Raw genomic sequence first — 13,398 nt, 5'->3', positions numbered from 1 at the left:
TTTTTTATCCTTATTTCTTTTCATGGTTGTTAAAGTCTTAATTCTAGACTTTGGTTGCTGAAATAGCCTTGAAACTGGTTTACTATTAAGACAAAAAAATCATTCATTAATAATGTGGGGACATTTGTTTTGGTTAATTTGTTGACGTACTTATGGCTCCAATAATACTGAAATAACCTTTAAAATGTTTGGATACATTATTCGTCAACTTAAGTGAGCTCTCTGTTTCAGTTTGACTGCTAGGTATTTCACGTTTGCTTCAACTCTTCCCCCCAACCAACACGACATGTATTTTTCTTCACATAATTGTTTATAGATCTTATTTTATTTTCGTGACATTCAATATATGATGATATTAAGGTGCATTTTAAGATCTATTTGATCATTTTAAGATCTATTTGCAGTCCACTTACTTATATAAAGTATATTTATTAAGGGACCCCTATGTGTCAGGCACTATGTTTGGCCTAGGGGATAGAATGTTGAACAAGATAGACATGGTCTCTGCTATCCATAGTAGTTTTTACATTCTAGAGGGGGGAATATAATTAAAAAAAACATAAGAAATAAGTGAATTTTAATTTATGACATGCTTACAGGAAGCATGGTGCTGGCATCTCCTCAGTTTTTAGGGAGACCTCAGGTAGTTTTATTCAAGGTGGAAGGTGAAATAGGAGCAGACACTTCTCATGGTGATAACAGGGACAAGGTGAGGGTGGGGTGCCACGCTTTTCAACAACCAGATCTTGCAACTCATTATCTCCAAGACAGTACCAAGCCATGAGAGATCTGTCCCCATGATCCAGTCACTTCCAACAAGGCCCCGCCTCCGATATTGGGGATTACATTTCAACATGAAATTTGAAGTTAGATTCTTCAACTTCAACAAATAGTGGGGACAAATATCCAAACTGTGTCAGTTGATTTTGGTGGCTAAGTACAAATTATACAATCCCACCATCACAAAATGAATCAGGCACTTCCCCTAAACTTGTCTTTATTGCTTCCCTGCCACTCAGGAACTTGCCTATACATATTTCTATTCTGTTGAAACTTGCCTGTTTGCTTCACAATCCATGATGGCACAAGAAAGCATCTAGTTATCTTTATGACCTTTAAAAAATATTAAGACTTTATTTATATTTATATTTATATTTATATTTATATTTATGTTTTTGAGATGGAGTCTCATTCTGCCACCCATGCTGGAGTGCAGTGGCATGATCTTGGCTCACTGCAACCTCCGCCTCCTGGGTTCAAGCAATTTCCTGCCTCAGCCTCCCAAGTAGCTGGAATTACAGGCACCCGCCACCACGCCCTGCTAATTTTTGTATTTTTAGTAGAGACCAGGTTCCACCATCTTGGCCAGGCTGGTCTTGAACTCCTGACCTCGGGATCCACCCGCCTCTGCCTCCTAAAGTGCTGGGATTATAGGCGTGAGCCACCACACCTGGTCAAGACTTTATTTTGGAGCTGTTTTAGATGCTCAGCAAAATTGAGTGGATAGTGCAAAGTGCAAGCAGAGCCTCCCTGGCATCATCTTGCACCAGAATGCTACATTTGTCACAATCAATGAACCAACATTGACACATCATTATCAACCAAAGTACATTTCATTCTTTGTGTTGTACATTTCATAATGTACAAATGTAAATGACAAGTATGCACCATTACAGTATTATACAAAATATATCACCTTCCTCCAGAAGTCCCCTAGGCTCCACCCATTTGTCTCTCTCTCGTCTGATACCCCTTTTCACAGTCTCCACAAGTTTTGTGTAGGGTGTAAAGTCTGTGTGTAGATTAATTTCTTCATGTGTATATCTACTGGTTCCAGAATCATTTTTTGAAATAAACTATCTTTGCTACATTTTACTTTGCTCCCTTGTCAAAGATCTGTTTACTATATTTATGTGGGTTTATTTCTGGTTCTCTACTCTGTTGTGCTGATCTATTTGCTATTCTTTGCCAGTACCACACTGCCTTAATTACTATAGCTTTATTGTAAGTTTTGAAATTGAGTAGTGCCAGTCCTCCAACTTTCTTCTTCTCCTTCAGTATTGTGTTGGCTATTCTAGGTTTTTTGCTTCTACATATACACTTTGGGATCGGTTTATTGATAACCACAAAATAACTTCCTGTGATGTTGATTGGAATTAAAGCAATGAATCTGTAGATCAATTTGATAAAAACTGATATCTTGACAATATTGAATCTTTTTTTTTTTTTGAGACAGAGTCTTGCTGTCGCTCAGGCTGGAGTGCAGTGGCACGATCTCGGCTCACTGCAAGTTCCGCCTCCCAGGTTCACACCATTCTCCTGCCTCAGCCTCCCGAGTAGCTGGGACTACAGGTACCCACCACCACACCTGGCTAATTTTTTGTATTTTCAGTAGAGACAGGGTTTCACCGTGTTAGCCAGGATGGTCTCGATCTCCTGACCTCGTGATCCGCCTGCCTCGGCCTCCCAAAGTGCTGGGATTACAGGCGTGAGCCACCGCGTCTGGACTGAATCTCTTTTTATAGATGTTTTTTACCAGTTGGAGGAAGTTCTACTCTATTGCAATTTTTTGAGATATTTTTATTATTAATGGATTTTGGATTTTATCAAATGCTTTTTCTGCATCTGTTGATATGATATGGTGATTTATATTCTGTAATCTGTTGATGTAATGGAATATACTAATTCATTTTTGGATATTGAACCAATGTTGCGTGCCTGAAAGTGAGTAATTATTTTTGTACATTTGCATTCAATTTGCTAATATTTTATTGAGGTTTTTTACACTTATATTCATGAGGGATATTGGTCTTTAGTTTTGTTTTCTTGTAAAGTCCTTATCTAGTTTTGCTTTAAACTAATGCTGACCTCATAGAACAAGTTAGGATAGGTTTCCTCTGCTTTTATTTGCTAGAGGAGATTGCAGATAATTTGCCATAATTTCTTCTTTAAATATTTGGTAGAATTTGCCAGCGAACCCATCTGGGAACAATGCTTTCTGTTTTGAAGATTTTTAACTATTGATTAAACTTTTTAAATAGATACAGGCCTATTCAGATAATCTATTCCTTCTTGTGTGAGTTTTAGAGAATTATATTTTGGAAGGAATTAGCCTATTTCATCTATGTTATCAAATTTGTGGGCATACAGTTGTTTATTTCTTTTTTACCCCTTTGATGTTTACTCATTATGGCTTCCCTTTTATTTTTGATATTAGTCATTTGTGTCTTCTCTTTTTTCTTTAGTTAGCATGGCTAGAGTATTATAAATTTTATTGATCTTCTCAAAGAAACAACTTTTGGTTTCATTGATTTTACTACGATTTCCTGTTTCCAAATTCATTGATTTATTTCAAATATGTGGTATATTATTTCTTCTGCTTACTTTGGATTCAATTTGCTCTTTTTCTAGTTTCATAAGGTGGAAGCTTAGATTACTCATTTCAGATCTTTCTTCTTTTTAATATATAAACTCATATTAATTCACTGCTATAGATTTCCTTGTAAGCATTAGTTTTGTGGCATCACACGATTTTTGATAAGTTGTATTTTCATTTTCATTTAGTTCAAAGTATTTTTAAATTTCTCTTGAGAATTTTTCGTAGCCGTGTGTCTTACTTATTAGTGTGTTGCTTAATCTTTATGTATTTTGTGGTTTTCTGGCTATCTTTCTGTTGTTGGTTTCTAATTATTTCCACTGTGCTCTGAGAGCACCCATTGTATAATTTATATTCTTTTAAATTTGGTTTAGTGTGTTTTGTGGCCTAGAATAAGGTCTATCTTGCTGAATCCGTGTAAGCTTGAGGATAATGTGTTTTCTCCTGTAGCTGGGTAAAATATACTATAGGTGTCTATTAGATCCAATTGATTGATAATGTTGTTAAGTTCAACTGTATCTTTCCTGATAATCTTCTGGCTGGATCTGTTCATTTCTGACGGAGGGGTGTTGAAGTATTCCAATATAATAGTAGATTAGTATTGTTCTCCTTGCATTTCTATTAGTTTTGCCACATGTATATTGACACTCTGTTTTTAGACACATTCGTGAAATATTATTATGTCTCTTTGAATAATTGACTTTTTTATCACTAGATAACAGTCCTTTTTATCCTTGACAATTTTTCTTGCTCTGAAGTCTACTCTCTCTGAAATTGATATAGCCACTCACTTTCTTTATCCCTTTACTTTTAATCTAGATGTGTCTTTATATTGAAAATAGTTTTTTTTTTAAGACAACACACAGTTGGGTCTTTTATAATCCATTCTGACAGTCTCTGTCTTTTAATTGCTGTATTTAGATCACTGATGTCTAAGGTGATTATTGATATAATTTGGTTAATATCTGCAACATTTTTTATTGTTTTCTATTCATCGTCCTTCTTTCTTTTGATTTTATCTTCCATTTTTATTCTGCCTCCTCAATCTTAATTGATGATTTGATACGATTTTGTTTTCCCACCTTTCTTAGCGTATACATTATACATTTTTTTATACTTTACTCTTCTTTAAACTGCTTTTACTTATTGGTTGCTGTAGAGATTAAAATATGTATTTACAATAAATGCAACTCTAGTTTCAAATAACACTATGCCACTTTGGAAGCAGTAAAAGTACCCTCTAATGAAGTATTGCTAATTTCTCCTTCCCATTCCTCTATAATAACTGTCTTTCATTTAACTTATCTATAGCTATAATAATTGTACACACTGTTGCTATTATTATTTTGAACAAACTTATTTGTTAGATCATTAAAAATAAGAAATATGTTTTATTTTACCTCTATTTATTCATTTACTAATGTTCTCATTTTCTTTATTTAGGTCCAAGTTTCTCACCTATGTGATTTTCCTTATCTTTAAATAAATTTTTTTAACCTTTCTTGCCAGGTAGTCTTACTGGCAGCAATTGCATCAATTTTTATTTGTCTGGAAGAATCTTTATTTGTCCTTCACTTTTGAAAATTAATTTGGCTAGATGGATAATTCGAGGTTGGTGGGTTGTTTTCAAGACTTTAAATATTTTATTGTACTTTCTTGTTGTTGGCAGTTTTTTTTAGAAAAAAAAGAGGAAAGTTTACTGAAATTTCAAGCTACATTTGAAAAATCCAAATCCAAATCCTGGAAACACACATCAGGATAATGTATCAGAAACTATCACACACTCCCTGTATTGGTCCTTTCTCATGCTGCTATGAAGAAATACCGGAGACTTTATCATTTATGGAGAAAAGAGGTTTTAACTGGCTCACAGTTCCACATGGCTGGGAAAATGCCTCAGGAAACTTACAGTCATGGTGGAAGTCATCTCTTCACAGGGCAGCAAGAGACAGAATGAGTGCCAAGTGGAGGTGGAAGCACTTTATAAAACCATCAGATCTTGTAAGAACTCACTCACTATCACCAGAACAGCATAGGGAAAACCACCCCCATGATTCAATTATCTTCACCTGGTCCCGCCCTTGACACGGGGATTATTACAATTCAAGGTGAGATTTAGGTAGGGACACAGAGACAAAGCATATCACTCCCCTACAGACAAGCTCCCTGTGTACACCTCCCAGGCTCCATTTGATTAAAGCCATTCCCTTGTCCATCCCTCATCCACAGTAGGACACCCTCCTTCTTCTCATTTGTAAGTTTTCCACATAATTATTTATTTATTTTTAAATAATTAAAAATAATTTAAATGACACTGTGAAGTGCAAACTGGTCCGTTAACCCCATTCTATGAAGTCAGCACCAGTGAATGGTGGGTATGGCATTCAAATGACTTCATGTGTCTTCAGTGGACAGCTGGGGAAAGGATTGCAGCAGTAAGGCATCTGTGGCTGCATTCAGAGGCTGGCACCCTCCCTGCCTTTACTCATGAGTCTTACTTAACCTAAAGGAGAAACTGCATCAATATCGTAAATGAACACAGTCAAAAGAGTTAGCCTTAAGAGATAAGGTACCAGTCAATACTTCCAAAGCTGTTTAGGCCCTTCAACATGTAGGTGGATGAGTGTATGTATATATCACTACACTAAGATACAGATCTAGCCCTATGGGGGTGTGTGTGTGTTTGTGTGTGTGTGTGTGTGTGTGTATGCATTTGTGACTTTAAGAAAAACTATGCCAATACTAACCAAGCAGAACTTTGTAAGCAGTTATCCTAAAGCTGTAATCTCACACTGCACTGTGTACAAAACCATGCTTTATACCATATTAACCAACAGAAGGCTGACTTGGCTCAATCTGTCCCATCTGTGTCCTCTGCTTTCACAAAGCAGAGGAGAAAAGGGAGGCTGCCTCTGCTTAAAACACAAGTGACTTATTCATAGGAACAGTTATTGTCAGGTGAAATTGTTGAAGATGTCCACGGAATAAGAAACAGGCCCCTTATACCTTCTGGAGCAAACTGGTATCACATCTCAAACTACCCTTCCTCTTTGCCAGTTGCAACTAAGTTGCCCAGTCCCTGGGAGCCCCCAGGGTGCAGTAGCATTAGAGGTTCACTGGCTTGGAGTTACTAGACCCCATGCAAATCAGCCTCCAGAGATCTAGTCTTTGTTGGGGGTCTGTCACTAGAATGGACCCAGGTGACCATGTCCTTTTTTCTTTTTCTTTTTCTTTTTTTTTTTGACAGAGTCTTGCTCTGTCACCCAGGCTGGAGTGCAATGGCACAATCTCAGCTCACTGCAGCCTCTGCCTACCAGGTTCAAGCAATTCTTGTGCCTCAGCCTCCCGAGTAGCTGGTATTACAGGCGTGCGCCACCATGCGCAGCTAATTTTTGTATTTTTTTGGTAGAGACAAGGTTTCACCAAGTTGGCCAAGCTGGTGGTTCTGTCCTCGGAGTGAGCAAAGCCACTAAACTTATTTTACCTAGTTCTTTCCAGTTTGTTTTTGTTTCCCCAAGCATCATCTCATGAGAAGTTTACACCTTGCGTAGCTGGTGTAACCACTTACACTGCAGAACCACCAAGGGCCTCAGGCAATTGGGATTCTGGAGCTTGCTCTTTAGGGCTCAGACCAGACTGGAATTTCTCCAGCTGCTCTGGGCTCGCCAGGGTTTTCAAGAGGGTGTTCTTGCACTCCAGCTGGGAGTTCATCTCCATCAGCTCTAGTATCTGCTCCTTCAGAATCTCCACCTCTTCTCTCACAGCATGCATCAGATGATTCTTCATCACAGCCAGGGATCCGTGGCCTACTCTATCTTGTTGTCTACGGCCACCATGCTGGCTCTGGAGGCACTGACTTTAAAGCTAGCTAGGAATTTCTTCTAGGCTGGGAAGCTTGCAGCCTTCTCCAAAGCAGTGCATGGTGGGTGGCCAGAAGCCTGCCCCATCCTGCACAGCCCTGCACAGCCCAGCCCACCTTCCCTCTGATTCTGGCTACCTCTGTGGCTGCAGCAGCTGGTTCTGATGGCACAGGCTGCAATTTAAAAAAGAAGTCCAATATAATTCTTATCCTTGTTGCTTTCTAGTTACGGTATTTTTGTCCCTTATGACCTTTTTCAAGATTTTTTTCTGTCTTTGATTTTCTTTATATAATTTTCCCAGGTGTAGACTTTTTGACATTTATACTGCTCTGTGTGCTTTGAAATTCCTGTAACTGTGGTTCATGTCTGACATTAATCCTAGTAGATTCTCAGTCATTATTGCTTCAAGTGTTTCTCCTGTTCCTTTCTCATTTTCTTCTTTTCCCAGTATTCTCATTGATATATGTTATACCCTTTGCAGTAATCTCACATTTCTGTTCTATTTTTTTTCTGTCTTTTTTGTTCTTTGCATTTCAGTTTGTGAAATTTCTATTGACGTTATCTTCCAGTTCACTGTTTCCTTCATGGGCCATGTTCAGTTTACTAATGAGCCTGTCAAAGGTATTCTTCTTTTTTGTTACAGTGTTTTTTATTTCTAGCGTTTCTTTGTATTCTTTCTTAAAATTTCCATCTCATGGCTTACATTATCCATCTGTTCTTGCATGTTGGCTTTTCTTTCATTAGAATATTTGGCTTATTAAATCAGTTATTTTTAATTTTCTACCAGATAATCTTCAAATCTGTGTCATATCTGAATCCAGATCTTATATTTGCTCTGTCTCTTCAAATTATGTGGTCTTTTACTATCCTTTATAATTTTTTGTTGGAAGGAAGTCATGATATATTGGATAACTGTGGTACATAGGTCTTTACTGATGTGTTGCTAGAATGTGGGTGAAAGGAGAATCATTATATTGCCCTATGGTTTGACCTCAGCCTTTTAGTGAGCCTGTTTCCCTGAGCTATGACCTTTGTAAGTGCTTCTTATCTTTCCTTCACCACCTAGGTGATGCAGGGAGTCCAGATATTGCTGGAGTTGAATATTTTCCTTCCAGGTGGGTTAGCCTCTGATAAAACCCCAGTGGATACAGCTTTGATAAAATAGTCTTTCTTGAGGGCAGGCCTTGTGAAAAACTGAATGCTCTCAGAGTATTTCCTAATGGCTACTTTTCCTCTCCTCCTGCTGAAATAACTAAGACATTTTTCTCTGATGTTCACTGTGAGAACCTAGTTATCTCTTGGCAGTAAAACTCACAAAAATGTGAAAGCATCTCTAAGACTACCCCCACCTTGGAGCTTTTAACTCTCAAACTTTTTTCACACAAATCTTCTAGAAATGTATTAATTATTGTTTAGATTTTTCTACTCTGGTTTGGTTAACATGGGGATTTCTGTGTGTGCATTTCTGCTTCAATAAGTTGTTATTCTATCTGCTTATCTTCCTCTCCAATTTTGGGGACAGTGGTTTGCCCTGTGCCCTAGGTTCTCTGATGAATCAGTAATATGGTGTTGATTTTTAGTTTGTTCAGCTTTCGTTGTTGTTGTGTGGACAGGACTGTTGACTCTCACATTCTTTATATGATGAACTGGAAACTGGAAATTCCCTTCATGAACATTTCAAGTGGGAAAATTTTCTGGGAACTTTTTGTCTCTGTATTGACATGTTAGTAATTCTTTTTTTTTTTTTTTTTTTTTTTTTTTTGAGATGGAGTTTCGTTCTTGTCACCCAGGCTGGAGTGCAGTGGCACAATCTTGGCTCACTGCGACCTCTGCCTCCCAGATTCAAGCAATTCTCCTGCCTCAGCCTCCCGAGTAGATGGGATTACAAGTGCTTGCCACCATACCTGGCTAATTTTTGTATTTTTAGTAGAGATAGGGTTTCTCCATATTGGTCAGGCTTGTCTCGAACTCCTGACCTCAAGTGATCTGACTGCCTTGGCCTCCCAAAGTGCTAGGATTACAGGCGTGAGCCACCGTGCCCGGCAATAATTCTTATAACAAGATTTTCTGTCATTTGTGAGTGGAAGCTGGCATGATGTTAGCCCTTGGGAGAAATTACTAGTCCTGTGCATCTTGAGTCAGAATAAAAGTTCAATTCAGAGAAAAAAACCTAACTATATAAAAACAGTGAAATAGGTAAAGACAAATACCAAAGTGATAAGTTTAGTTGTTTATCCAACAAGTTGCCTTTTATCATGTTGACAGCTATAGTATTTTTGTTTTTGTGGTTGGAAAACTGGAGTATCAATTAAGATGCTTTCAGCCACGTGTATTAGAATACCAGACTAAAATGGAATTAAACCCTAGAGGTTTATTACTTTCACATAAAGAATACCAAAGAGAGATGGTTCAGGTGTTGGTTAAGTGGCTTCTTTTATTCTCTCAGGCTTCCCCTTGGGGGATCTCATCCTCACATACTTATAACTGAATCCCCAGGAATCTCATGCTGACAGACTATATTTGATGCAGGCAAGGGCAAGGCAGAACATTTGCCTAGTTTATCACTCCTAATCATGGAAGGAAACCTTTCTCTGAAGTCACATCTCAGCACAGAAGATTTCTTCTTGGATTCTATTGGCCCCAGTTGGTTTTCAGGCTCAAACCCTAGTGGAGAATCAGATGTAAACATTAGGGCACCATAAAAATCCAGGATGTTTATGTCTGTTTCTGAGAAAGAATATGAGAATAGTGTTTATAATATTATTTTTAGAATAAAATGGCCTATTAAGAAAAAATATTTTACTTCTACATGAAATTTAGCATTTCAACATTGAAGTTGCTTATTATATGCATATTGTAAATGTATCCACCAAATGTTAAGCTTTTCTCATATAATTTAATTTTTATCTGCTACCAATTCTTCAATATGTGAAGAAGAGAACTATCTTAACCGTGAATTTTTTGTTGAGTTAATTTCTTAGTTTAAACTGTTATCACTTGTGAAATTTATAACTACAGAAGAGCAGTATGTGAGAGACAGAGTAAAAATAGACATGTGAAGTCTGTTGTATTCGATCTAGCCATAACATAATTATTTTGCAATGAAAGGTATAGTTCTGAATTTACTGGAACTACTTAATTCTTTTCCATTATAATTCAGGATAATAAACTACTTGAAAACATATGATGAAACTGAAGGACATAGTTCCTTTTTTACTTTAATAAGTGGATTCGGTTCATTGCTTTTATTTTACATTGAAATGAATAGTTTGGTTAGGTCAGAGCTTAATAAAACATGTGAATGAATTTATGTGGTATAAAATCATATTTTTCTTATTTTTTCTGATGTGTTTCATATAGAGTGATTAACCATCCCTGTTAATGTAGAACAGAGAGGTTTCCTGGGATACTGGACTTTCAGTGGTAAAAGTTGGAAAGTCTAAGGTAGGCCCAGAGGAATTGATCACTCTAGCTTCAGAGTGTCTTAAAGCTTGGAAGTATGTATTTTGGATTAGAATTCATGAATGAATTTTAGGCAGTTGGCAAATAAATGTATTTCATGGGGAGTCATCTTTCTGTCATCCTTAATATAAAACTCTTTGTTTTCTAATTTGGCTTTCTTAGTAAATTATTTGGCTTCTTTAATAGTTTCTGTAGTCACATCTTATTATTCTTTTGGTCTTTGCCTCTCATTTAAAAATAATTCTGATAATAATTAAGTTACAACATAGTATATAATATTTATTAAAAGTGCGGACTTTGTGAGAAGCATAACTTAGAAACAGAATCCATTGACTGTGAGTTTAACATACTGCACTGTGTTTTCGTCTACAGCTGGCTGGCAAAATGTAATAATGTGAAAGAAGAAAACTCTAGGAAGAAACTTCAACAGTAAAATGAAATGTCTGTTGATTTAGAGTTTATTTAATACAATATCCCCCCAAATCCACAATATTTTACTGGCAAAATTAGTCCTGACCCTTCTTAAAACTGACAATGAGAAGTTTCTGGTAATGCATAGTAGTATGTTTTAAGATAATATTTAGCTAGTGACACATTGCACCTCCTGTTATAATTAAGGTATTTGTGTTAATACATAATTTTAAAATGTTTGCTATGATAAATATAATGTTTTGCTACAGGTTTTCTATGGAAAGTCTTCAGCATTGACTACATCGAGAATTCTTGGAAAATATGTTTCAAATTTAAAAAACTTAATGTACTCAAAGTTTTTGAGTAACACTTCTTTTACTTATATTGTAGCTACTTAGTGTGGGTTTTTTACTTGCTTTCAATTTGTTTATTTATTTAACAAATATTCACTATGGGCCAAGCATTGTAATAGTAAACAAGTGATAGTGATGAACAAAACAAACACATTCGCTGTTTTCCATGGTGGTTTTCAAAGTCTTTTTATAAAATAAAACAATATTTCTCTGCCTTTCAGTGCTAGTTATTTCAAATCCTTTTAGAAATTAGATAAGGTGTAATCAAATAACAAATTTTAGTTGAATTAGATTAATGTTAATTTATGCGAAGCTTCTCACATAGTTATTGTACTGGTGGGAAGAATTTTTAAGCCAGCTGAGGTTAACTGTGCAATCCATTCCCATGAAGATAACAAAAGGTAATGGGACTCTGAGCAGTTGAACAAAACTAAGTTATAATGCAAGTTATGTTTTCATTTATATATGAACCTCATATTTAGTCACTTCCAAAAGAAACTGCTGTGGGGTCATTGATGGTTCCTCCTCTTCTTTACCATTCATGGACTACCCAATACTTATGTCTTTTTTTTTTTTTTTTTTTTAATGGACTGCAGCCTGGGACATACTCCTAAGTTTCCTTGGGAGCGCTCCTTCCTATGTCTTAATTAAATTTATTTCTACTTCTTAATACATTTTCCATCATTTTTTCTATCTTTGTATTAGCTCAGATACTTATAATCTCTCACATGGTTTAGTGGAGCATTCATATATTTAGTCTTCTTACCTCCAGGATTCTCTGTTTTCATCCCATCATTTACATTGGCACAAGAATAATCTAAATATATTGTAAATAGAATTATTTGTTTACAGAATAGAATGTAAATGTAAAATTTGTAGACTAGAATCTAAAAGTAAAATGTAAATACAATTTTATTCATCTCTTGCTTGAATATCTTCTATGGCTCCAAATATTTTCACTATAAGGATAAATTAGTCATTGCAAACAAAGTCCTTCATGACCTGATCAGTTAACCTTGTTTGCTTCATTCCCCACTGCTCTTTACCACATACCACATACAACTGCTTTATTGAAATAGTCTCTTCACCATTCATGCCATTTTCATGTCATGCACTTTTATACTTCTGTGTTGTTCCCACTGTCTAGCATGTCTTTCTCTCTTTTTCTACCTTATCAACTCCTACTCACTTTTCAATATTCCTTCTCTGAAACATACTGTTATTTCCTGATAGAGGTAGTCTCATTCCCTCATTTGATTTCCCATAGAATATTACACAAATGTTTACTATAGAACTTGCCACATTTCATCATCACTTTACCTATCTTTCCGACTCTGCTACTAGTTTTTTTTTTTTTTTTTTTTTTTTTTTTTTTGAGATGGAGTCTTGCTCTGTCGCCCAGGCTGGAGTGCAGTGGCGCAATCTCGGCTCACTGCAAGCTCCGCCTCCCGGGTTCACGCCATTCTCCTGCCTCAGCCTCTCGGAGTAGCTGGGACTATAGGCGCCCGCCACCACGCCCGGCTAATTTTTTGTATTTTTAGTAGAGACGGGGTTTCACCGTGGTCTCGATCTCCTGACCTCGTGATCCGCCCACCTCGGCCTCCCGAAGTGCTGGGATTACAAGCATGAGCCACCGCGCCTGGCCTCTGCTACTAGTTTTTTAAGACCAGACACTAAGTCTTAAGAAACTTTGAAACCCCATCCCCTATCATAGAGATTAGCTAGTTAACTATCTAGTTAATGTATGTCTTGCACTAATACTGTCTTAGTGTCTAAGACACAGCAATATGTCTTAATCATCAAAAAAACTAAATTGCTTATTCAGAATAACTTGATGAATAAATTATAAATTGCTTACTTGTTAGAAAATATAAGTGATTTTACCATTTGGACACTTTGAAAATACTGAAATTATTTGCAAGGAAGATATTTAGAA

At 36.5% G+C, this 13,398-nt stretch overlaps 1 protein-coding gene across 1 annotated transcript; it reads right to left on the bottom strand.

Moving 5' to 3' along the window:
• Nucleotides 1-6,940: 6,940 nt before the first annotated feature.
• Nucleotides 6,941-12,250, bottom strand: LOC100582276 (TSC22 domain family protein 3-like). Its single transcript, XM_012498821.2, has 3 exons — nucleotides 12,229-12,250; nucleotides 9,822-9,963; nucleotides 6,941-7,199 (listed from the first exon to the last, which is right to left on the bottom strand). The coding sequence occupies exons 1-3, from the start codon at nucleotides 12,248-12,250 to the stop codon at nucleotides 6,941-6,943; spliced, it is 423 nt and encodes a 140-aa protein (XP_012354275.2).
• Between the last annotated feature and the right edge of the window lie 1,148 nt (nucleotides 12,251-13,398).

Source organism: Nomascus leucogenys, chromosome X (assembly GCF_006542625.1).
Source record: "Nomascus leucogenys isolate Asia chromosome X, Asia_NLE_v1, whole genome shotgun sequence".
NCBI classification, from domain to species: Eukaryota; Metazoa; Chordata; class Mammalia; order Primates; family Hylobatidae; genus Nomascus; species Nomascus leucogenys.
Note: the sequence above shows the minus strand (reverse complement) of the source record. Positions and strands in the feature narration are given on the sequence as shown.

Coding starts and splice junctions, on each gene's coding strand:
- LOC100582276 (XM_012498821.2), bottom strand. CDS start 12,250: ATGAAAACAGAGAATCCTGGAG. Junction 9,964..12,228: donor GAAAACAGAGAATCCTGGAG/GTAAGAAGACTA, acceptor ATTCTTTCTCAG/AAACAGACATAAACATCCTG. Junction 7,200..9,821: donor AGATGTGACTTCAGAGAAAG/GTTTCCTTCCAT, acceptor TGGTGGCCGTAG/ACAACAAGATAGAGTAGGCC.